General features: G+C 31.1%; 2 protein-coding genes across 2 annotated transcripts; both read right to left on the minus strand.

The window, feature by feature from the left end:
* Positions 1-6424: 6424 nt before the first annotated feature.
* Positions 6425-13326, minus strand: LOC8286289 (serine/arginine-rich SC35-like splicing factor SCL33). The gene is made up of 6 exons (XM_002532014.4): positions 13168-13326; positions 12851-13051; positions 11491-11568; positions 10478-10645; positions 9768-9887; positions 6425-6963 (listed from the first exon to the last, which is right to left on the minus strand). The coding sequence occupies exons 2-6, from the start codon at positions 13009-13011 to the stop codon at positions 6750-6752; spliced, it is 741 nt and encodes a 246-aa protein (XP_002532060.1). The 5' UTR covers positions 13012-13051; positions 13168-13326; the 3' UTR covers positions 6425-6749.
* A 5136-nt stretch (positions 13327-18462) lies between these two features.
* LOC8286297 (IQ domain-containing protein IQM2) lies at positions 18463-22042 on the minus strand. Its single transcript, XM_002532013.4, has 8 exons — positions 21731-22042; positions 20646-21156; positions 20374-20554; positions 20183-20271; positions 19990-20077; positions 19677-19907; positions 19461-19562; positions 18463-19352 (listed from the first exon to the last, which is right to left on the minus strand). Exons 2-8 carry the CDS (start codon positions 21116-21118, stop codon positions 18597-18599), a joined length of 1920 nt encoding a protein of 639 aa, XP_002532059.2. The 5' UTR covers positions 21119-21156; positions 21731-22042; the 3' UTR covers positions 18463-18596.
* Positions 22043-24907: the final 2865 nt, after the last annotated feature.

Consider the following 24907-nt stretch of genomic DNA (forward strand, 5'->3'; position numbering starts at 1 on the left):
GTTGTAATTTGATTTTTCTCTTATCATTAGTTTTTTTAAGTTTTTAAATTGCGATAAATTTAAAAATTTATATATATATATATATATATATATATGAAAAGAGTGTTTTGATATATAGTTTTTTTTAAGTGATATTACTTAATTGTTTAGAGTTATTTCTTTATATTTTGATATTTTGATTTTTTTATTTTTTTTATATTTTTTATTTGTATATAACATTTAATGTAAACTAGAGAATTTATCTCCCAAAATAAAAGACTTCTTGCAGTTTCTTTTTTTAAAAAAAAAAAAATCAAATGTTAGGCTTAGATCAATACATGCATTAGCCTTTAATACAAAATAAAACAATTATCTTAAAAGAGAGCCCTTTCAGTTTTTTTTTAAAACAAAGACTCTAGCCTCAGCGACTATAAAAGAAAAGCTCGGTTCCTGGGTCAATATAACAGTCCATCCATGGCATAAGAGGAGTGCTATGAGGGAACATCTCTACAGCACGAGCGGCTAATGCTCGGCTTGGTGCTGAGCTCTGACCGGTGCCTAGTCGGCCAACCTATACAAGGGGTTTCCGCCTTTATTTGGTCGTGCCCTGAGACTAGTGAAATCAGTTACTTGTCCTAATTATCAGAAATTATTTTTTTGTATTTTGATATTTTTATTATATTTTTTCTCTTTTTTATATTCTTTCTATTTGTATATAGCATTTAATGTAAAGTAAAACATTTATCTTTCAAATAAACGAGCTTTTTTAATTTTTTTTTATTTTTAAATTATAAATTAAGCTTAAATCAGCATATGCATTAACTTTTAATGCAAAGTAAAATAATTATCTTAAAAAGGTCCTTTCAGTTTTATTTTTTAAATCATAAATTATTTCTTTCCGTTTTGGTATTTTTGTTATTTTTTTCCTTTTTAATGCTTTCTATTTCTGTCTTGCGTTTAGTGTAAAGTAAGACATCAATCTTTCAAAGTAAAATAGCCTTTTTCGTTTCTTTTTTATTTTAAATCAGATATTAGGCTTAGATCAATATATGCATTAGCTTTTAATACAAAGTAAAACAACCTTCATAAAAAAAATCCTTTCAGTTCCTTTTTTTAAAATCAGAATCTTTTTTACATTTTTTGATATTTTTGTTATATTCTTTTCTTTCTAATTTTTTCTATTTGTATCTAGCGTTTAATATAAAGTAAGACATTCACCTTTCGAAGTGAAAAAAACTTTTTCAATTTTTTTTTTTTTTCTAAAATCAGATATTAGGTTTAGATCAACATATGTATTAGCTTTTAATACAAAGTAAAACAACTATCTTAAAAGAGTCTTTTCAATTCCTTTTTCTTTAATCAGAAATTAGACTTAGATCAACACATGCATCACTATACAATTATTTGAAAATAGAAAAAGAAAAATTAATACCAAATGGGTAAGTCATAAGAGTTGACGCGTCTTTGATAAAACTTGTAGAGATGTCAACTTTGATAAAACTTGTAGAGATGATTCTCCTCGATCGTCCTTTTCCTTTTTATTCTCTTTGTTTTACTAATTGAAGAAGAAGAAGAAGCGATAAGCAGAAAATAAAAGCTCTATTTTCTTTGTTCTTTATTCTTTGACGCGATGTTTGATAATTCAAAGAGAGGCTTCATGAAGACGAATTTATATTAGATGTTTCACTTTTCTTCTTATTTACTTTCAGAGTTCTAATACATACATTTGTTGTTCTATACTCTTCTCTTTCTTTCCCTCTATTTTTGGATTTCACTTGTTTATTAACTTTGTATTTGCATCTCAAATCATATTTCTTAATAAGTGAAAGAACACATCCATCTATATATAAAAATAATGTCTTAGCACATATTTTTTTTTTCTTATTTGGCATGTTATATGATTTTTGACACTATTCTCTAAATTGTTAGAGTTTCACTTTCTACAACACTAAATTATTCATTCAAAAATTTGATAATAATTGTTGATTTTTCTTCTCTATAAATCACTAACATTACTCTTTCTTTTTCTTGTCAAATATTGACTCTTTCACTAGGGAATGACAATGAGAGAATACATCATGAACCTCATCTTCGGAGAGACATCTCCTAATCAAACCATCTCCACATCTCTTATAGAGGAGGGGTTCCTCCTAATAATAAAACTTGGCATCCGAAAAGAATTTCTTCTTTTGTTGGTAGGAGAAGTTAGCGAAAGAACTCCACAAACTAGATAATTCACTATATCAACGTACCATGGTGTTAAATTCTTGATTTGCATTAAGTGTTCCCTCTTAAAATAGTTATCAATGGGCAGCTCATTCTCTTTATTTGTCAACTCTAATCTTGAAAGGTGATGGGCTACCATATTTTCAGCTCTGGCCTTATCTTTAATTTCCAAATTGAGTTCTTGAAGGAGAAGAATCAATTTTATAAGGCATGGCTTAACATCTTTTTTTGACATGATCTGTAAAGACAATCACCTTGCTATCTATCAAGTAAGAACAAAACTTATCAATTGTAAGAGTTCTTTTTTAGTTATGGTATAATTTAATTGAGCCTCATCAAGAGCGTGACAAGCATAATATATAGTATAAGCTTGTTTATCTCGTTGTTGCCCCTGAAACGGCTCCTACGACAGAGTTACTTATGTCGCACATGGTTTTGAAAGGGAGGCTCCAATCTGGAGGTTGTAAGATTCGTGCAGAAATTAAGGCATCTTTCAACCTACAAAAAATATTAAGACATTCATTATTAAATATGAATTGAACATCTTTAGACAAAAGATTAATAAGGGGTTTGGCTATTTTAAAGAAATTTTTAATAATCTTTTATAGAAACCGGTATTGCCCCAAAAGCTACGAATTTCTTTCACATTTGTAGGTGGTGGAAGCTTCTCAATGACTTCGACCTTGGCCTTGTTGACTTCTATGCCTTTATCGAACATTAGGTGACCGAAGGCCACTCCTTTTATGAACATAAAGTGGTATTTTTTGCAATTCAAAACTAGATTAGCTTATTTACATCTCTGCAATACTTTTAATATAAACCAATTTAAATTTTCACAAAAGGACTTATTATTATTTTAAAATAAATACAGAAATGCTTACTTTGTAATTGACCATTGAAAAATAAAAAGTAAAATAAAATAAAACCCTAATGACATCTTGAATTTTTATACTTAAACTCATTACACTCTAATTCCTTTAATCTTTTACATTTTAGTGATGTGCAAATATTGAAGGGATAAATATAAAAAATTACTTTGTGATTTTACTGATTTATAATTTTAAATATGTTTTTTTAAACAAAAGAAATATGTGGTACAAATTGTAAAAAAAAATTATTTTAAAAATTTTTGATTTGTAAGAATTTAGTTATTTTCACTTTGATTAATCATCATTATAATATTGTTCTTATTTGATAATGTGAGTTTAGAACTTAATAACTTCTAATTTCATTATTGATTTTCAAATCGATCTTATCAGACAATGATTTCTTAAATTGTGATTTGATGGTAAAATAACAAAATTAATAAACTTCTTAAACCGTGATTATACGATCAAACAATAAAATTAAGAGTTCTTAAGCCCTAAACTCATGTTATCATATACAAACACGATAATAATGGCCAATTGGAGTAAAGACGGTGAAATTCTTGTAAATTGAAACTTTTTAAGGTAAAATACATTTTTTGTCACAATTTATAATTATATATATTTTCTGACTTAAGAAACACATACTGAAAATCATAAGGCCTAATTACAAATTAAATCCTGAATTTTACACTTTCTAACAATTTTTCCAATTGTTTCAAAATCTTAAAACGAATACTTATTCTTTTAATTTATTTTTAAAAATATTTTTCGATAATAGTTTTTTAGTCTCATAGTAAAAAACAATGTATGAAATTGATTGTGCTTACTGTAAGAATATTAGTAATGAATTAGCAAAAATAGTTTATCCTAGACTTAATAATATGATTATTCAAAATCTCATGTACGTACATTCTTATATTCTTTCATATATTTTATATCTCAATGTAACAAGTCTTTTATTAACTCACTAATTTTTATGTTAATAAGGAGAATTACTTGCCACATCATTTTTTTCATTGTAAAATTCTAAAAATTAGTTTCAAAAATATTTTTAAAAATATACATACTTATTTTAAAAATTTAAAATAATTAAATAAAATTATTAAAAAGTATAAAATTTAGAATTTAATTAATAATTAAACCATACATTTTATACTTAGCACTTATCCCAATACTTGAATGAATTCATTACATACTTAAATTTAAATGTCTGTAACATTAAAACTTCTTGTATAATATAATTCTTCACTTCTTCTTTTTCCTTTTTCTATTTTTTTTAGGGTTTTAAAATTAATGAGTGAAAACATAACTTACCAATGTTAAAATCTTTAAGAAATGTACAAAATATAGAAATGTTTAATTAGAAAAACAAAATAAGAAAAGAAAAGGTCAAGACGCCATCAACGTTTGGAAAATATAAACATTTATTAGAAGAAAGAAACAGAAGATCACAGTGGGTACACCTGTAATTAATTGGGTCAGTGACAAGCTGACAAACAGTACAACATTTTAAAAGAGGACAGTGATGGTGACGCTGAGTATTTAGACGAAAAGAAAAAGGGAAAAGTTCCATTTTTGCCCAACGTTTAGGCCAAGGACCAGATTGGCTCCTAAATTATTTTTTTTTGGCGCAAAAAAGGACATTAAACTATCAAAAATTTGTTATTCATGCCCCTGGCAACAAACAGAGTAGACGTCCGTTTATTTTATTGGACTGATAAAAAAAAATGGGTTTACACCTCATATATTACACTCTTGTTTCCTTTATATCTTCTTACTTTCCTTCATCGATGAAATTCTGATGCTATAATGAGATTATAACAACAATCAAAATCATGACCTACGATTTACTAATCAAAATCAAGACTCTATCATGTACGTCTATTCAAGAATACTTTATTTGCTAATTCTCCTTTCTTTTTTGCTTTTGCTTCTCCCTTCATAAGACGACGTCGTTCTTAAAGACGGTAGATTCTTTAACTCAGTGCTTCCAATTTGTAACCGATTTGGTCTTTGTTTTTTTTTTGACTCTGTCCATCATCGAGTCATTGTTGAATAAATTGTTTTTGAAGGTTTTGTTTGTTGATTTAATTTTCTTTATTTTTTAATGGGTTCTCTTTTAAATATTTGTCTGCTGAATCAATTTTTTTTCAGGTTGTTTCGTTCTTTCGCATTCGCGTTTTGCGACTTCCTTACTCTGCTACAAATTGATCTACTCTTAATTACTTATTTTATATTTTGGTAATTTGTGTTTTGATTTGGGACTGCTGAAGCGGCATTTTTTGGAGCAAGAAGATACTAAATGCTGTCAATGTTGTGGTTTATAGGGACTCCCTCTGTTCCTTGAATTTGGTCCTCTTTTTATTACTGCTTTCTACATTTAATTGATTTTGAGCTCTGTTTATCAAATCTTAAACTAGTCTCCAATTCCAAATTTGCCAGTCGAGCTTTAGACCTCAATTTAAAAACCATATTTGTCTTTTTTCCTTCATTGTATTTACAATTCAAATAAAATCCTTTTGATCCCACTAAAAATAACCTATATCCTTTTTATCTTTTCTTAATTTCATAGTGATTTTACGAGATTAGAAAAAGAAAAATAACTTGTAATGTCATTTAAAACTGTTGCTAAAGATATCCTCACTCTACGTGGTTCTACAGCAATTGCCAACGAGTTCTTCGGTTATGCAGCAAACAGTATTCTATAAAATTGTAGGGCTTATCCAGAAGAGAGTTCTGTGAAGGTGAAGAAATATGGGTTACCAATGTTGCTCGCTCAAGATGAAGGTGTTAACTGCTTTATTGCCAACCTAAACGCTCAGTTACCAGAGTGGTTAGAAGCTGGAAAGTTAGAAAGGGTTGTTATTGTGATAACGAGCAAGGCCACCAACATTTTGTTGAGTTGTTTTTGCTGAAATGGGAATGAAGAACACAACATTCCTACCAAAAAGGAAAAGCTAGCCTAATGATCGCTAAGTGTTTGTCCAATATTTCATATTGAAGTAATGTTTGTCCAAGTATGAATAGGCGCAAAATAACCACTGCTTGAATCATATAAGGCTGCCAATAATTTAAGGACCAATCTGCTCTTCACCCTAAACGTTGAGGGCAAAAATGCACCTTTTCCAAAGGAAAAAAAGAAAGAACTTCCAATCAATCACAGTTCCCAAATAGAGAAGACAAATGTGTAAGTCTATGCTTGGTTGTAAAGTGAAACTTTAGAGGCTGCAAGATGTCAAAAGCATATCCAGCTTTTACATTAGTATCATAGCAGGGCCCTCTTTGCTCTCAAGAAATAAATTGAAAATCGTAAAAAAGGTTAATGAATTATATTAGCAACTGAGTCCCTGTTATGGTGGATAAGATCCACAGGCAAAGATAGAAATGTTCATAAAATCAAACAGAGTAAAAAAGTTACACAAGTCCCACAGTAACCAAGGGAATAATATTACCTAATTCTGTGGTAGCTAAAACTATAAGGTAATGAACTCACTAAACCACCAAATCAATACAATCTAGAAATGCATCAGTTGAAAAATTCCCACACATTAAATTTGCTGCAAGAACAAAAAGAAAAAATGTCTAAAACAAACAGTACCTAGATCATCTGCATGGACAAACAAAACATTAGCAAAACAAGTCAGAGCATTACATTCATATCTTCCCTGTGTCTCACTAGCCAGGAGACCTATCTCCAATATGTTCTCTCGGGTATTCATCTCGTGTTGGGCTCTGGCTTCTGCTTCTTCTAGGGCTTCGGCTGCGGTTAGGGGTCCGGCTTCTGCTTCTTGGTGTTTGGCTTTGATCTCTATTTGGAGTTCGGCTGCGGCTCCTTGATCGTGAATATGACCTCTCTTGACTGTATCTCTTCCCTTGGGGTGAAATGGATCTGCCTCACAGCAAACAGCCACGTAAGCATGCAGATAGATAGATAGATCAAGAGGGAGAGTGTTAAGAAAGTCCAGAAGCAAAACTATCAGGTACCCGAGACCTAAATACCGAAGGACGAATGCAAAAAGATGAGTACAAATGGTGAATCAGATAAAAATCATGCATGACAAACAGCTATACATGTCACATTGCCAAGCAGCTTGGACTAAATTCATAACTAGAATTAGCACCGATGGGTTCGGTTCAGATCCAAAACAGCCAAAACCAGAGTTATATAAATGGGAACTAAACCAAAATGAATAAGGGGGTGAGCCTAACCAAACTGAACTGAAAATCATTCAGTTCGGTCGGTCGGTTGGAATTTTGTTAGGCCCGGATTTTTGAGCTCATTTCAGACTTAGTCCCATAGTTATTAAAGGCAGAAGGTGCACAAAGGCCCAAAGGGGTCCTGGAGCCTAGGCGCACACAAGGCGCAAAAATAGAAAAATATATATTAATAAATTAAAAAAAATATTAGTACCCAAAACACAAAGTAATGACAAAAAGCACACTTAGTACTTAACAATTAGAGTTACTAGATAAAAAACACATAAGCTTCCTAATCTTGGTAATACTAAAAGGTTCTTAAAACACTTCATCGAGATCAGTACTTTCCTTCATATCATCATCAACTTCAAGTTGATAACTTCCTATTTCCTTGTCTTCTTCATATTCTCCATACCTTGGATTATGGAAGAGATTGATTATTTGTCTTCAGCAATTAGAGATGGGCTTCTTTATCTTCACTCTTGAGTTGGAAATTGGAAGAAATCGACTTGTCTTGAGCAGTCGGTAGAAGTAGAACTCTTTGTTTTGAACGGCTGCCCTAAGTCTATTGTTATCTTCTTTTCTTTTGATTTTTTCTTTTAATTGAAAGAATTTGGTGTTGCAAGGCCTATTATAAACCCTTTTTAAAACTTAAATAAAAGACCTATTCAATTTTAAAGAAAAAATTAAAAAATAAATGTATATTCAAAAGGGAAAACTTTAATAAACTACTCTGTGGTTTAATATATTTTCACTTTAGGGTCATGGTTTGTTTTTGTCATTTTGATACCCTATGAATAATGACCATTAGCAAATAACGATCCAATTGCATAACATCATTAGCAAGTGCTGACGTGGCAGTTGAAAGAACAGTGTCTATTGCGTGCCACGTCATAATCTCTTAACGATATTGTGCAATTTGGTCATTATTTGCTAACGGTCATATTCACAGGATACTAAAGTGAAGAAAAACAAACTATATATCTTAAAATGAAAATACACTAGACCACAATAGTTTAATGAAATTTCCCTATTAAAAATATTTCAAAGGCATGCCTTAAGAGTGCCTCACCTGCAAGTCAAGGAGCACCAAGGGGCACGCCTTTGTGACATCGCCTGCCTTTAGCAGACTAAGGCACAAGGGCATGAGCCTGGTGTGCCTTACTATGCTCAGTCCTGAACTTTTAAAAGAAAAAATCAAGGCAATTCATTTCTTTCAATTTTAACTATCACAACCTGTTTCCAATTTAAAATCTTAGTCGAATTAGTTTACAATCACCAATCTGAATTCATTTAATCTAACTTGGCAAAGAAATAGAGTTTTTACTACAGCCTGGCACAAGCTCAGTATGATCCAGCGGAATTGACTGAATTGCAGCCGGATGCTAGATTTGGCATAAATTCATTTTACACAACAAAAAATTGAGAAAAGGAAAAGAATTGGCTATAAGTGAAAAAAGGTAGAAAATTGAAGATTCTTTTGGTATGTAAGCCATATTAAAAAATATAAAAAACAAAAAATAAAATCTATATTTCAGTTTTCGATAAAGTTCGATGAAAAAGAAAACTGAAAATTTCTCAAGAATATCAAGCAAAATTTCAGAGTTTGGCAGTTCCATTTGGTTTTTCTTTTGGTTCTACCTCAAATAGTGTTCACCTCTAGTATACAAATATATATATATATATATATATATATATATATATATACTAGTACTGCTTGTCGCGCGCGTAAGTTATTATTATAAAAATTTTAACATAAATTATTTAATAAATTAGTATAAAATATAATAGTAAATAGTACATAATCCCACCAATAAATTATTATAATAATAAAAATACATGAATTAATGTCAATAAAATAATAAATTAAAATTAAAAGTATCATACCTTTTCTTCTGACTTATTTTTAATTTTTGTAAAAATTTGTATTGAATTATTTGAACTCTCTCTCTCTCTCTCTCTCTCTCTCTACATATATATATATATATATATATATATATATTGTGTGATATATAGTAATTCGTCAATTTCTTATAGGATTAAAAATATATATGAAATTATTATAGGATTAGGACTGAATTAGATTAATTCTATTAGCATGAGAAGAGTAATTACTAATTAATTTTATTAGGACTAGGATTAGGAAATTAAATTAATTACATATAAAATTAAACGAGAATGGGATAATGTTGGTAATTACTGATTAATAATAAGGATATTTTAGTCAGTTCAAAAATTTCCCCTACCTTTCGTGCTTATATATATATATATATATATATATATATATAATTCTAAGAAAATCCCTCTAAAGCTATTTATATTTAAAACAATTCTTCGAAGAACTAATGGCAGTCAATGAAGGTATCACTATTCGCAACCCTTATGCTTCAGAACCAAACTCCCAAGTAGATTAGTACAATGAGAAAAAATCTTCAGTGCCCATAAAAGAGATTATGCACAACAAAACAAAGTAACTAGAAAGCAATAAAAACATACTTTGAATATCGTCTTTTGGGAGGAGGGGAACCATAATCATGACTGCGGGATCTTGCATAACGAGGAGGTGGGGAACGAGAATAGCGAGGCGGGGATCGTCTTCGATCACGAAACCGACCCCTATAACAGAGTGAAAACATTTAAATTGATCATACATGTTACATAAAGTATTTAGTCTTATAATGACATGTACAGACCATAACAATTCATTTAATCATAAAATATTATTTTGTTACGCTTCGTGGGAACAAGCAAAATCTTTGATTTTGAATGTGTCGGTATCTCTCTCTTTTCAAAAAGTATAAACCCATTAACTGAGAAGGCTTAACTAAGAAGAATTACTGAAGATAACTTCTAGCAAATCTAAGTTTCACACTATCTCCACCTTCTCATAGATTCTACATTCTTAGAATAAATATCAAGAAAATGATTGGCCTATATATGAATCAACATTGTGGTCTACAATTTCTGAGGACCAGCCCATTCCAACAGGATATCTGATTGTTGTTTTAATTGTCATTCTAATGGCATCATTAAAATTTGTATGAATCAATTAGATACACATTAGAAGTTTCTCAACTCTCTTAACAAAGTAACAAGAAGAAGAGGAAGAGAAAAGAAGAATGCTTCAATGAGACAAGACACTCGAGCAATTCATCAGTCACCTAAACAGCGAAAGCCAAAACAAAAAAATAAAAGGGAATGTCTACCTCCCTGCTCGCTCCCTTGCCCTCATATCAACTGGCTTCTTCCTGTTCTCCTCTGCAAATACAACCGTCAACTCCCTACCAAGAAGAACCCTACCATCCATATGATGTTTGGCCTCCGCAGCATCCTGAGGATCTGCATATTGGACAAAACCAAAACCACGGGGTTCCCTGTAACAAGTAGATGCAAAAAGAAACAAGGAAAATATAAGCATCTTGGTTTAACTAGAGGCAGGGACAGCGCACGCCATAAACCTTTTGCCAATGAAATTTACCAACATAATCCCAAGGTCATGATAAGCATGAGAAAGCAAGCACTTGGCTGCTGACCTTGCAAGTGTCAGTTTAAAGATGACTTGAAATTCTTCAAGACTTGGAACAATCTTCACAATGTATTCAAACACAACTTCCTTCCAATCTTCATTACCATTAACATCATCTTCAAAAGAACTCTAATTACTTGATTGATGTCTTCAAAACATTAAGTTCACTGTTAAATCTCAAGAACTTCAATTAACAGACCCAACTTTGATTGCAATACAGTAAATCATGAAGAAAATGCCCCAACATAATAGTATAAGTTTGAAGGGACAAGTGAGCCTGGTGGATAGCTTAAAACTCCAAAACACACTTTTAAATAATGTCTGAATTTCCAAAACACTATGAAAACAATAATAATGAAATGTTGCAAGAAACTGATGCTTCAAACCTACGGTTTCTCAAGTAGTGGAGAATGAAAAGGGAAATATTAACGGGGTCATAATCAAAATATTAAGAGAAGAATTTAACACTAGTTCTATCCTTTTTTCCTCTAAAAAGAAAGAAAAAAAAAAAAGAAGTGTTTGCAAACTGTAACCAGACAAGGCTACTGACTTCATGATGCTCCCAAGATAATAATAAAAAAAATTAAATAAAAATAAAACATATTTCATTGAATGACAGAGAATAGAAAAAGATTATAGAAATCATATAATTGAATAGTTGTACACATCTATAGTTGGCGAGGACATGCTCACCCGGTATAATAATCCCTAGGCAAGTAGATGTCCTTGAGAGCACCAAATTGCTCAAAAGGCCTTCTTAGGTCTTCTGGCCTGCAAATGGCACCAAAAAATAAAAATTAGTAAATATTAAAATTTTGCTCCCAAAAAGAACATAGTACAACGAATAGGTAAAACATTGGCTCCTTAAATGTTTTATTAGAAATATACAACTGAAAGTTAATTACTCCATTTAGATATAACAGAATATGGTCCAGAAACTGCTCAAACATACAACTTCAAATTCACTTAATTGATTTACCGACCAATCATCATATATTAACCACAGGATACATTGTTCTCTCTCTTTCTCTCTACCCTCTGAATTTCTTCTACAATAGCATATAGGAGGAGAAATCAATTCCTCATACATCAATCACAGCATACAGTTTGTGCAGTTAAAACAATTGTTCCAAAACACATTCAATGAAAATAAGAGCAACATACCATAAGTTCAAACAATTATATACAGCAGGGGCCAATCCGGTTATAAAGCACTAGAATATATATTCCAAATTCTCTCTCTCTCTCTCTCAAAAACTATTCAAGTGCCTGCCTCATAGCGCCCGCCTATGCTGAGTGTCTACCTCATAGTGTAGGAAGTTAGGAGATCGATTATTGGCAGCCCTATTCCCCTTCAAAAATTTCCAAAGTACCAAACAAAAAAATACACTTACATGATTTCTTTATTTACGCAACAGCAAAACAATTCTATTCCATTACTTACCACAATTTACTTCACATGCTGCTACTGGTAGAGCATATTTATAAATTAAGCATTTCGAAAACATCATATATGCAATTGATTATGAAATGACTATACTATAGCTAATAGAGAGCTCATCTATATTGTCATCATTTGGATTTTTATACATCATTCACATGAACTGAAGGACTCATCTACTTCTCATTACACTTAAATCTCAGCTGCATTCACTGATGGAGACAGACAAAAAGAAAATATTCTTCATAAGATTAGTCTAGCCAAGAAAAAACTGAATTATCAAAGGTAAATAATTATCAAAATTCCACTGTTATCGACAAGGTATTTATTTAACAATCAAATAGTGAAACATAATAAGTATCAATTTTGACAAGCAAGCTACTATATCTCCAGTAATTTAAAAAAAAAAAAACAAAGTAATCATTGTAACTGGCTTTAACCTAAAATAAAATTTCAAAAACAAAATAAATAAAACCCAAGATCCACAATATTATATTACAGAAAATGATAACAAACAGCCTCACCCTCAGCTTCATTTAAATACAATAACAAAATCAACCCAATTTTCATATGTTTTCACATTAAAACATTAGAAAAAGAAGTAAAAGAAACCTGCAGTCATGGCGAAGATTACGGACTAAAAGGCTAGTAGGAAGATCTCTACCGCCGCCACGACCGCCGCCGCCGTGACGACCTCTAGGGCTACGACTACGACCCCCTCTTCTACCATAACCACGTGGTGGTGGAGATGGACTGTAACTTCTTCCCCTCATTTTCTTTAAAAAGGAAAGAAGAAAAAGAAAATAGTTGTATCTGTGAAGCGAAAGAAATTATTAAACATTATCAGTATTAAATCAGATTCTAAAAAGAGAGAGAGAGAGAGAGATGAGAATGTGGATTAAAAATGCGACGGAGAGAGATAGAGAGACCTGAAGAGAAATTGGGGAATTAGGGTTTTAATGAGTAGCAGCAGCGCTGTAGCTCCTTTCTTCTTCTTCTTGTTATTGTTGTGTACAGCGAAGGTTTTGTTTACAGTGGTGTAGGCAGATTCTGCTTTAATTTGTTGTCTGAGATCGACGCGCCAGCTACGGGCGTGGAATTTAATTTGAGGTTCTTAAAACTGTTTTATATTTTAATAATATTTGGACAAACAGTTTTACTCAAACTTTTTCATGGCAAAATTTAAATTTATGCAAATATTATTTATGCGACCTAATTATGTACTTACTAAGAAATGAAAGGAAATTGAGTTTTTTAATTTTTATTTTTCTAGAAATGAATAATAATAAAACTCCCTTTAAATAAATCTAAAAATGCTTTAAATAATAAAATTTAATGATCCATACGGATAACCACATGGCCATATCACCCTTCTAGGTCATGCGGGAGGGTCATACGGGCGAATAGGCTTCTCGTGTGAATCCTGTAGAGCTTCAACCAATGTTGAAATTTATTATTTTATTATTTCATCCAAAATGTAATACGGGCAAGTGGTTTCCCATTTCATGCCTGTATGGAGTTCCAAATCTGGATAAAAGTGTATTTTTTTGCCCGATTTTCATGCTTTTCGATCTCGATCACCTCCTTAACATGTATTATTCTTAAGATGTCTAAAAGTACTAAAAATCAAGTTTTAAATAAATAAATTAAACTCAATTAAAAATAAATTCAATATAGAATAGAACTCAATAGTAAGTGCTTTTAACACTTATCAAATTCCCTCACACTTGAGCAATTATTTATCCTCAAGCAAATTGAATAACATCAAAAAGTTGAACTGATAAACTCTCTCCCCCAACAAATAGACATCAAATAATTCAAAAGTTAATCATCGTGTTACTATAACCTAGGATCATTGGTCAAAAATCGATCGTCAAACAAAAAACCACAAACTAAGATAATCTCACAATAGGAAGCAAAAAAAAATAAAAAAAATTTGACATCTAAAGTTAGAAAAATGAGTGTTGTTTCCAAATAACTCAAAACTTTAAAGAGATAAGAATAAGGATTTTTCCTCTAAGCACAAAACAAATTCTCCATGAAGCATAAGTACTTATGTTTTTTTTTTTATTATTATTTCATAGAAAAGTTTGAGCATCTTTGAAATTGTCATTCCAGCCTTTTGATGCGAGTATAGATATTGGTGATGTTGACACCCGGTTACTCAATCACAGTCACAAATCCAAAGCACTATTCATATTCTCGGATTTTCTTTTGATTTGTCTTTTTTTTTTTGGACCTATTTTGAGAATAGAGGAATAGAGTGCAAACTACTTGATGTTGTATTTTTTTTTTTAATATACTTCTTAGATAACACAAAAGAATAAGAAAGTACAAAGGGGTAATAAAAGTGTCTACTCAATAAAATTAAGAGAAACTTGAAAAATAAAGCAAGGCCAATTCAACTAAATTGCAACCAATGAATGGTTACCCATACTATTTTGAACCTATGCATTCGAGAGAGAATAAATCATAATAAAATATTAAAAAAAATTGATAGGCTTGCAAAGAAAACCTTCACCCAGTCTTATTGGACATATTGTTCCCAATGTGTTTACATATTACCACAAAAATAAAAGTAAAATAGGAGAAAAGCTTCCTTGATTTCGAATGATTTGCATAATTCTGAGTCCAAAGAAATCCATGAGGCATCTATTTAATTATCACAAAGCAAAAATATGGGCAAGGAAAAAGCATATATAGTCATCCAGTCATTACAAAGAAATAAAATAAAAACATTCAAAACAAAACCAAATAATGTACTTAAAAACAAAGAATTTAGAAATTAAATAACTAAAAAAAAATCAAATAAAATTGTTCAAAAGATTATAAAAGTAAAGTGAATGCTTAGCCCTCCATGCCACTATCATCCTCATCAATATCATCATCCTCCTCATCGCTATCCTCAGAATCAACACCGTGTGCCCAGCTCCATTATTTGACTGCACTTGATGCGCTTGATAAAAGCTCAGTGGAGGCCTCAATAGTGTGTATCTTTGTGATTGTCAATAATGCATAATTAAGTTTTAGAGCCAATCCATGCTCATTTACTGATGATGATCATTTCTTGTTGGTTCTGGAGCAAACCCATCATTTAAGTCTGATTATGGAGAAGCTTGCTATCTTGACATTGAAGCCCATGCATTTACATTTTAAGCCTGCAAATCTGCTGCTCAAACTCGGTAGGCTTCCTATCTTCATTCGTCCGAACATAGTTGTAAGCCATCCATTCCTTGTATGGTTCACTTCCAGTAGGTGGAGGATGAAAAGATGAAAAGGAAGGTCGATCTGTCGAGAGGTAAGGCAATGCACCTGAAGTACCCATGGTGAAAGCCGGTGGTTTGGTTGGCAAGTCAAATTGGAAATCACCATGCGGAGGAGGTATGAGATGCAATATCTGCTTGTCTTTGCCCATTTGTTGCAAAGTCTCTAGGCCCATCAATTTAGGCAAGCCATCCAAGGTCATTGCGAATAGTCCATCAAAAATACCTAAATTCTTCGCTAGCCTCATAAAGTACGTGCATCCGCACAAATATCCCTTATCCAACTTCTTGGCCTGTTCAGTCAATTATACTAACAAACACAATGCAACATTGCACCAAACTCCCTCTTCAAAATACATTAAATAAAATAAATCTTATTGGGTTCAATGTCTACCACTTTCACCTCTATCCGATATAGTTGTAGTTAACAAGAAGTGCAAAAATCACAAAGGAAAAGACTCAAAAGTAGATGCCTTAGACTTAGAAGTAATATCCCCAGGTGCATTAGGTGCTAATTTCGCCTAACCACCCATAGAAGTAGGATTACTAAAGAATTTAAAAGGGGCATAGGAATAGTCATCGAATATTACCTCCTCCGTCGTGTAGATGTCCATTGCAACAGCAAACTCATTAGTGGACATATCATAGTACTTCCTCGCTAGACGAAATTTGATCGTCTTTTCGTACAATCCACTTTAGAACTCATTTCAGACCTCAAAGTGTAAAAGAATTCGAGTGTGATTTCTCTAAAGACAGGTTTCGAGATTTCAAAAACTTTCTTCCATGCCGATTGATTAACCCATCCCCTCAATCGCTATTTGAAGCTAATAGAGCACATGAAATCCCAATCGAAGTGACGCATAAGTGAGGACTTCTTATTTGCTAAATTTTCAAAGCGAGCACTTGATATGTTGTCACTAAATTGGATCGAAGGACGATTCTAGTCAAAGGATATCAAGGGAGCAGCCGCAGATGGTGCTTGAATGGAAGAACTTCCACTCCTTAAGTGTTTGGAAGGAATTTGAGAGAAAGGAAGCACTTTTCTTAGAATCCATGTTCAACATTCTTTTTTTTGCTATTTAGACGGGTATTCATGATTCTTCCAAATTCCAATCCACCCGAAGACTAGGAGAAAACTACTTTTACTTGCCCCTAAATAACATTTTAAATTATATTCTCAATATCTTTATTAACTAAAAATAAATTTTTTAACTTAAACAATAGTTCTAATTCTAAAAAATAATATTTTAAATTATATCCTCAATATTTTTATTAACTAATAAATTAGTTTTCTAATTATATAAAAATTATTAATTCTATAAAATAATAATATTAATTAAATTTATAGTATCAATTTACATAATACTAAAAATCAATTAATAAGTATTTTTAAAATAATTTTTATGTTCTTACACTAATAAAATCTTATTTAAAATCAATAATCTTAAAATATTAAAAGACATTTAAGAAAAATAAAATATTTAATTTATCATTACTTTTTATAATATTATAAATAATTATAAAAATATAATTTGTTAAAAAATTTATCCATAAATTTAATTTATATTATTAATTATAATCAAAATAATTATAATAACCATCGGTTACTAATTAATAGTAATTACGATTCAAACTCAAGAGAAAAACAGTAGTTTGCTCCAAAACATTTCCACCAAAAATGTCAATATGCTGTCAACTGCATCTGTGGTTAGGCATCTTAATACTGTAGCTAATCTCTCACTGTATGTTTGGGAGTTTTCTTAGAGAAGAAAGAAAATAAGAAGAAAAAATAAGTTTAGGTTTTAAATATTAGAATTTTGTTTGCATTTCTCATAAATTTTATTCATAATTATGCTTATTTTTTATATGGATTTCGGTTCAAGAATTATCTTTTTTTTTTCTTTTAGAAAATAGAAACTTCATTATCCAAATTAAAATGAACAAGGGAAGAAGAACCTCGCCCAAGAAAACAATCTCTCTAGACCACAGATGAAAAGCAATGCTTGCCAAATGATGAGCCCAAATGGAGACAGGTCTTCTACAGAGGCTTGAGAAAAGAATTAATTTATTTGCTTTCTGCAAAAGCAATGCCAAACAACCCCTGCAAGTATAATTCTGCATCTGCTAGAAGCAAAAGTAATTTTCCATTTCAATCTGCATGATTATGGAAAGCAGTCAATTTTCCATGCATATTCTGCATCCTTCTTTTTCATTTTTTCCTTTTGTGTGCTTCTTGCCTTACAGGCAGCAAGTGGCATTAAAACTTGGTTATGTGTAGTTAAGACCAAGTGCTCATCTTTCTTATTATTTTGGCCTAGCATCACCTTTATTTCATTCCCATCTGAGAACAGAGTTCTCTTATCAGAATGGGAAACTTCACTTGTAGCTCTTCTGTATTCTTATAGTTCTGGTAAATTTTTGTCTCTTTGCTTCCCTTAGTTAATTACTTAATGTCTTTTGCATAGTAGGTGTATGTTTTCCACTTGCTGTCATTTCCCTATAGTAACTTGCTAGTGTCCTGATATAGACTCACTGGAGCTCAAACAATCTCTGAACATAGGAACTTCATCAGGTTAACTGGGAATTTTCTTGGAGACAGATTTGTGCTCTTAAGCTCGACTTCAGAGCTTTGACTGAGCAAGAAATCTCCTGAATTTCAGTATATTCACCTTCATCTAAATGTTTCATTCTCAGCTGGTAAATAAGGCGAAAAGCCTCTTCTGGGGTATTTTTGGATAGGTTAATTGATACAGAAATGAAATTCAATCACTCAATGAACTACTCAAACCCAAATAGAATTTATGCAGTTAGTTAAATTCACTGCTCGGATACCTTAAATACAATGATTTTACTGCATTATCATTTCTATAAAATCAAAAGAATTTCATTCGTATAAAAGGGTTTTAAAACCCCCCAACATTTTACAAATTTCACCTATGTGAATGAAGAGTGGCAAAGAAATGAAGGAAAAAAGAAAATGTATAAATGATTCAACAAGGTAGAAAAGAAAAAGAATGACGAATAATCCCTATATCATCTTTTCTATTCACATGAAAGAATAAATTAGTTAGAAACTAATTCTCCCTAAGGACGCATCATCTACTGCTGTCATTGATGTCCTTCCAACACTGTAAGGACTGTGTTATAGAATGTGGAAGGCTTCTTTGCATCAAAATCCCCTTTTCGGGCTTTGCTGAAGCCACAGTTGCAGCTGTTTCCCCACTAAAACCCGTCGGTGTGCACATCTTTTGGCTGAATGTATTAATGCTTCTTGAATGAGCAATCCTTCTTGGAGACAAGTTCACTTGCTCCAAAGCTCGAAATTGGAGCTCTGAGGGATAGTCTCTAACACAGCCAATCCGAGGTCCTGCCCCAGTTGTCCATTTGCAAGACAACTGCCTACCCAATTGATATGATTCCATTCCCTTCTTCGAATTAATCCTTTGAAGAATTGCCTCTTCAGGAATGTCTTCAACTTCATTGTCTTCCTGATTTTCAAACAAATTCTTCTGAAGCTTTTCATCTGCAGGTTTATAACCATCTGCTACGAGAGGGTCTGCAGACACATTATTTCCATTTGGATCAGCAGTCAGACTTTCACTCTCTAAACTCTTAAGCAGTTCTTCTCTTTCTGGTATTTCAAGACTGGTCAGTTTCCTACTAAAGTTGTGGAGTCGTCCCGGCTTCTGTTCTTCCAATGCCGCATCAGAGTTATCTTTAATTAAATCACTGCTCTCTTCAATCTCCAAATCATTTACTGTTTGAATCAAGTCCTCTTCAGATGAATGGCTCCTCAGATGTCTGCTGCTTCTTGGCTTATCAGATCCATCTTCCTCATCAATTGGGTTTGTCTGAAATAGCACAAAAGAGAATACTGTCAGGTATGATCTTCCCATTTTTATCTCATTTATTAGTCCTGAAAAGATTAACACAGAATAAAAGTGTTCATATTCAGTTACCTTTACATCTGTCAAATCTACATTGTTTTCTCGGAGGAATGAAAGGAAATCCTTGAAGTTTTCTTCTGTAGGGCGATAATGTCCACTGTGAGGCCACACTGCCTGTTCAAAGCGAGAAGGAATCATCATTAATAGACCATATTAAGATATGACTGATAAGAACAATAGAAAGTGGCCAAAACAGAAATGCAATCAGCTATTATCTTAGATCTATACCTTAAGAATGCCGCTCTCAACAATTAATCTACCAGCAGCAGTTGTGACTCCTCCAGCCAAGAAGCTTGAATGCTGGAATGTTCCTTTCTTCTTCTTGCCAACATACAAAGTCTTAGATGTACTAAGAACAAAAATCCACTTGGCATCTGAAGTGGTGTGAAGGATTTCCCCTGTCTGCTTGTAAATGAACTTCCCCTCATCCACAACAACTTCATAGCACTTCCTTTCCATCTGTAAAAGTAAGTTTTCCTTCAGTTAAAATTCAACTTAAAATGAGAGAAAGGATTGTTCTATGAAGTTCATGAAAGCTCACCGGACCAAGATACTTGATGCACTGCTGTTGAAGCTTTAGTCGAGGGCATTTTTCAAGGTTTACTTCCTTGCCTTCTCCTATATCTAGCCTGTGGTTTTAGAGGTAGAATGTGTGAGTTCAATTTCAGACCTACGATGTCTACAATCAAATTTTAGATTGAGGAAGCAAAATGGTTTAAATCAAAGGAACTTACCAGTAAAAGAAAGGTTCTCTACTCTTGGAATGAAGCCAATTTACATAATAGAAGTGTAAATTATGTCCATAGCGATGCCGTGGATCAATCTGTGATTTTCACAAAATACATAGTAGATATCTGAGTTAGCAAGAGTGAATTAAGAATTTCCACTATATGCAGAGATTTATAGAAGTTGAAATGTTACATACCGCTTCAAGCCAGTGTTGTAAAGCAAGTTTTTGAGCTTTGTCATTCTTTGATAAGCCTTTCCCAACCTTGGCAGCTCTCGTTCTTGCTCTAGACCAACGTGAAATGGCAGTTTCATGTTTTTCAATATCAAAGAATGATATGGAACTGTGCTTGAGTTCAGCAAAATCTAAGAGTTTCCACCTGTAACATCCAATAACTGAATTAGAACATTTTACATCATCAATTTATTTTCATTTAAAAAGAAAGGATTTTCATTTCAAAAGATAGATACCAGCTCTGCTCAACAAGAACTGCACAATCTGCAAGCTTTCTTCTGGTTCTGAAGCTTTTGTACACTTTCTGCAATTTTACTGCCGCCTGGTGTTTGGGGTTGGAGGGGTCAAAAATTTGCGATTTTTGGATCATTTGTATATCACTATTTAAGTTCTGAGATTCACTATCGCTCTCTGTGGTATATTCACTAACTGATGTAGCATCCTTTTCTTTGTCTGATGCAGGATCTCTCCTTGACATCATTTTTTCTAATTCTCCCCCCTTAAAGCTAACAGATCTTTCGACTATCATCTTTCCAGAACCTAAAGATTTCAATATCAAAGGTTCCAAGTCCTGACTACCAAAACTAATGGATCGCGCAGGAGTTTTCGCTTCATGATCTCCAAAGCTAATAGATTTTACAGTAACAGATTCTAAGGCATTCTCAAAATCACCATATTCAGCAAACGGGCAGGAAAAAAGTATTCCCATTCGACAGGGTATCGTATTAAGCTAAATGGTCCGGATTCCTGCCAAAACCAAGATAGAGAACAGAAGTTAATAACATGTCTCAATGCAATGCATGGTAAAGTTTTCCATTGAACACACTAAGCAAACTCTTGTAACAAATGTGAAAATTTTATAAGAAAGTGGCAGAAACCCAGTAACACTTATTTTCTCTGGGAAGCATCATCATTATGATATAAGTTTATCTACAAAGCACATTATTTACATGAATATAAAATCAATATTTTTCTCCAGAAGAAAAAAAAAAGCCATAAATCTGAAAAAAAAGAAGAAGAAGAAGAAGAAAAACCCATAGACATTTATATTTTCTAATTCTGTGATGACAAATCAAATGCAATCAAACCCATTACTAAAAGAAAATGGATCTACAAAACCCATATTCTCAAAGATATACAATAGCATTTCAAATGCAACCAAGAACCCGTTAGCAAAAGAAAAAATGAAAAAGAAGAAGCATTTACCATATTGCAGCTAGTTTCTCAAAGTCGAGATTACAAGAAACACCCAAGACAACAAAAAAAAAAAAAAAACAAGAAAGATGAATTAAAACAAACAAAAGAAAAGGCAATAGCTTACCTTGAATTGTGGATTGAAAACCCAATAATGGGAAGATAAAAATCCGGGCTTAAAGGGCAGACTTTGGATTATGATTTTCACCTTTTCTCTCTCTAAAAAGTTTCTCTCTTTTTCTTTTTTGTGCGTGTGTATGTCTCTATGTGATCTCTCTAGCAAAGTTTGAGGCTGTCAAAGGCTAAAACTACCGTTCCATACCTAGTCTTTTTGATTGAGCTTATATTTATATACAGACTGAAGAAAGAAAAGAGACTGTTTTTAGTGAGAGAAACAAAGAGAGAGAAAGTATGTGTTTTCCAACCACGTGGAGTGGACTATTGGTGGGAGGCTTCGTCCTCTTAAAACTGTAATTTGAAAATCCCTTTTCTTCTCTAAGAACAACAAAGAAAAAAAAAAAAACCCTCACTCAAAATATAATCTCATTTTATTATTAAATTACAACATTAAACTCTTTAAATTTAATTTTAATATTAACTTACATGAAATAAATAAAAATTAATTATTATTTGATGCGATTATAAAATAATTTTTAAAAGGTTATCGCTTTATATTGTTCGAATTGATTAGAAATTAGAAAAAAATATAACAAGAAAATGAAAAAATTGTGATAATTTGCTGTCAATAATAATTTGAATATTATCAATTATTGTTGTTTCTTTTTTTTTTTTAAGAAAAATCAATTGTTATTGTTAGTAGTTAGTAGTTACAAATGAGTGTGTTTATATTTAAGTAGAAGTAAGCTTTATTGTTTATACATTTATATGGGTAATATTATTGTGTGCTTCTTACAATACTAATTCAAAGTGGTTTCTTTTTACTAACTAATTCAAAGAGTCACTCCTTATATAGGGAGTTTTAGCTTAAAACTATTCTAAAAAATATATAATTATATTATGCCATCTAATTTAATATATTAACTGGTTATATATAGCTTCTATTTTTATATTCAACCTAAATATTTATTAAAGTTTTGACGCTTCAAAATATGATAGTGTGAAAGTGTTTTTACTGAAAGAATAAATAATTTAAATATTATTCGTTACACAATTAATGTCATGAACTAATAATCATTTTCTATTACCATCGATGGTTATAAATATAATAAATTCTCACAAATATTAATAATAGTAGATGAAAAAATTCGAATTTAAATATTATTTTTTAAAAAGAATTATCATTAGTACTATTTAGACAAGTAATATTGGTAGTGGGAGTCTATATATATATATATATAAAAGATCATTTCATGGAAATTGTTATAAATGGTTAGCCAATTGTTCAAGGAGAAGTCATAATCCATGACAAAATAAGTCAAAATTGCTTATTAGTTAAAAAGCAAATTCTCATAGGAGAATTGAATTGACTAGTTCTTGTTCATATATAATCGCCATCACTTATGTCATTACTCTCTTATCCAAGCCCCAAGTAATTTGTTAACGTACCTTAGCTTGCAAGCTTTTCCTTTAACAATATTTATTAATTATCATACTTAGATAATTTATTTTTTAAAGTAAATAATAATTTATATATTTGGTATTATTTTGATTTCTGATTTTAAAAATGAATTTGACATAGTAAATTAAATATATTATTACAATTAAAGAATATCAGGGCAAATTATTATTATTTTAATATATAGAAGGAAGATTTCATATTTGAATATAAAATAAAAAAATTATAAAGTCTTAATAGAAGTAGCGATATAAAATACTAAGTATACAAAATAACGGGTTTTATAGTTTAATTGGATAAAAAGAATAAAGGTTTAATTATAGTAGAATTTAAAACTAAATTATAATTAAAAAGTAATTTCTACATAATTTTTTGAAAAAAATCTGTCCCGTTAATTTAATTATATTTTTATTAATATTAATAAAATAATCAAAATTAATTAAAAAACGAGCGTCAAAATTTATTAATTTTAAACAATAATTGATAAGCAATTCTCATCTTAGCTAATTGGTATGGTTTTGGTGGGGAGATGATGTATTTGCACACGTGGAATATTATTGGATGATATGAGTTGTTGAAACTTCTTAAATTATTTTTTTTTTAAATTACATTTTAATTTTCAATGGAAAATGAAAGCTCAAGAAGTGAGTGAAACTTCCTTGCCTTCTTCCCCAATGACCCATAAGTTGACTTGATAATCCCACAAAAAAGAAGAAGAGATTTTGATGGGTTAATAACAACAAAAAGGTCCTTATAAAGGTCTAATGCTTGTCTCTAGTTTAATCTTATTTTATTTTATGTATTTATATTTTTTATTTCTCTTTTTGTGTATTTCTTTTTATTTATTTTTTAAAGCATGCAAAGCTTAGCTAGAGTGGGACTTAAAATACATACATATTATCTGTCCAAAAGATTATATTATATGTACAAGTAGTGATGTTGTTCAATATATTTAGGAGGATTGTTCATGCATTTTGGTATGAGACAATTTTTGCTATACTTTCTCATGCCCCCACTTAATAAATACCCATTTATTAGTGGTCTATAATAATTTCCACCAATTAATTTTTAGCCTATCATTTGCATAATGTTGCTATTGAACTACATGATCAAAATGTTCCATTATTTATTGGAACATTCTTATGTTATTTTAAGTTATTCATTTGAGGTCGAATAAATTGAATTTCACGGAGTTACAAAATTATTATTTCTGTATTCGATTGTTTTAAATTCTTAAGTGATTGTCGATATTTTTATATTTTATTAATTTACGAGTATATAAGGTATATTATTTTTTTATTTGTATTATTTTTTATAAATAGTAAAATATTTTGGGAAAAAAAAAAAAGAACTAACCCATTATGTATAGCTTTGTAGCTCATGACTCTTTTAGTTTATACCTAAAATAATTTAACCTTTATATTATTTTCTCATTTCCAGGAAAATCTTTCCTTTCTGATGGATTTGTAATACATTCTGCTGTATAGGCATTTAATTGGGCAAAGCCTTTCAATTTTTAATAAAATTGGACTCGCATTCATAAATTCAGACAAGTTTGAGGGTCACAAGAGAATAAATATTCTATTCTATTCGCTACTTCAATAATATATACATAAAAAAGACTTAATTTTAAAATATATTTAGATTATATGTATTTAATTGAAACATGACATAACTAAATTTATGAAATTAATTATATATAAACTAAATTCTGATAAAATTGATAGA

Source organism: Ricinus communis, chromosome 9, assembly GCF_019578655.1.
Source record: "Ricinus communis isolate WT05 ecotype wild-type chromosome 9, ASM1957865v1, whole genome shotgun sequence".
Lineage (NCBI taxonomy): Eukaryota > Viridiplantae > Streptophyta > Magnoliopsida > Malpighiales > Euphorbiaceae > Ricinus > Ricinus communis.

Coding starts and splice junctions, on each gene's coding strand:
- LOC8286289 (XM_002532014.4), bottom strand. CDS start 13,011: ATGAGGGGAAGAAGTTACAGTCCATCTCCACCACCACGTGGTTATGGT. Junction 10,646..11,490: donor CCTAGGGATTATTATACCGG/GTGAGCATGTCC, acceptor TACTTGTTACAG/GGAACCCCGTGGTTTTGGTT. Junction 9,888..10,477: donor GCAAGGGAGCGAGCAGGGAG/GTAGACATTCCC, acceptor ACTCTGTTATAG/GGGTCGGTTTCGTGATCGAA.
- LOC8286297 (XM_002532013.4), bottom strand. CDS start 21,118: ATGGGAATACTTTTTTCCTGCCCGTTTGCTGAATATGGTGATTTTGAG. Junction 20,272..20,373: donor TACAACACTGGCTTGAAGCG/GTATGTAACATT, acceptor TGAAAATCACAG/ATTGATCCACGGCATCGCTA. Junction 19,563..19,676: donor TTGAGAGCGGCATTCTTAAG/GTATAGATCTAA, acceptor CGCTTTGAACAG/GCAGTGTGGCCTCACAGTGG.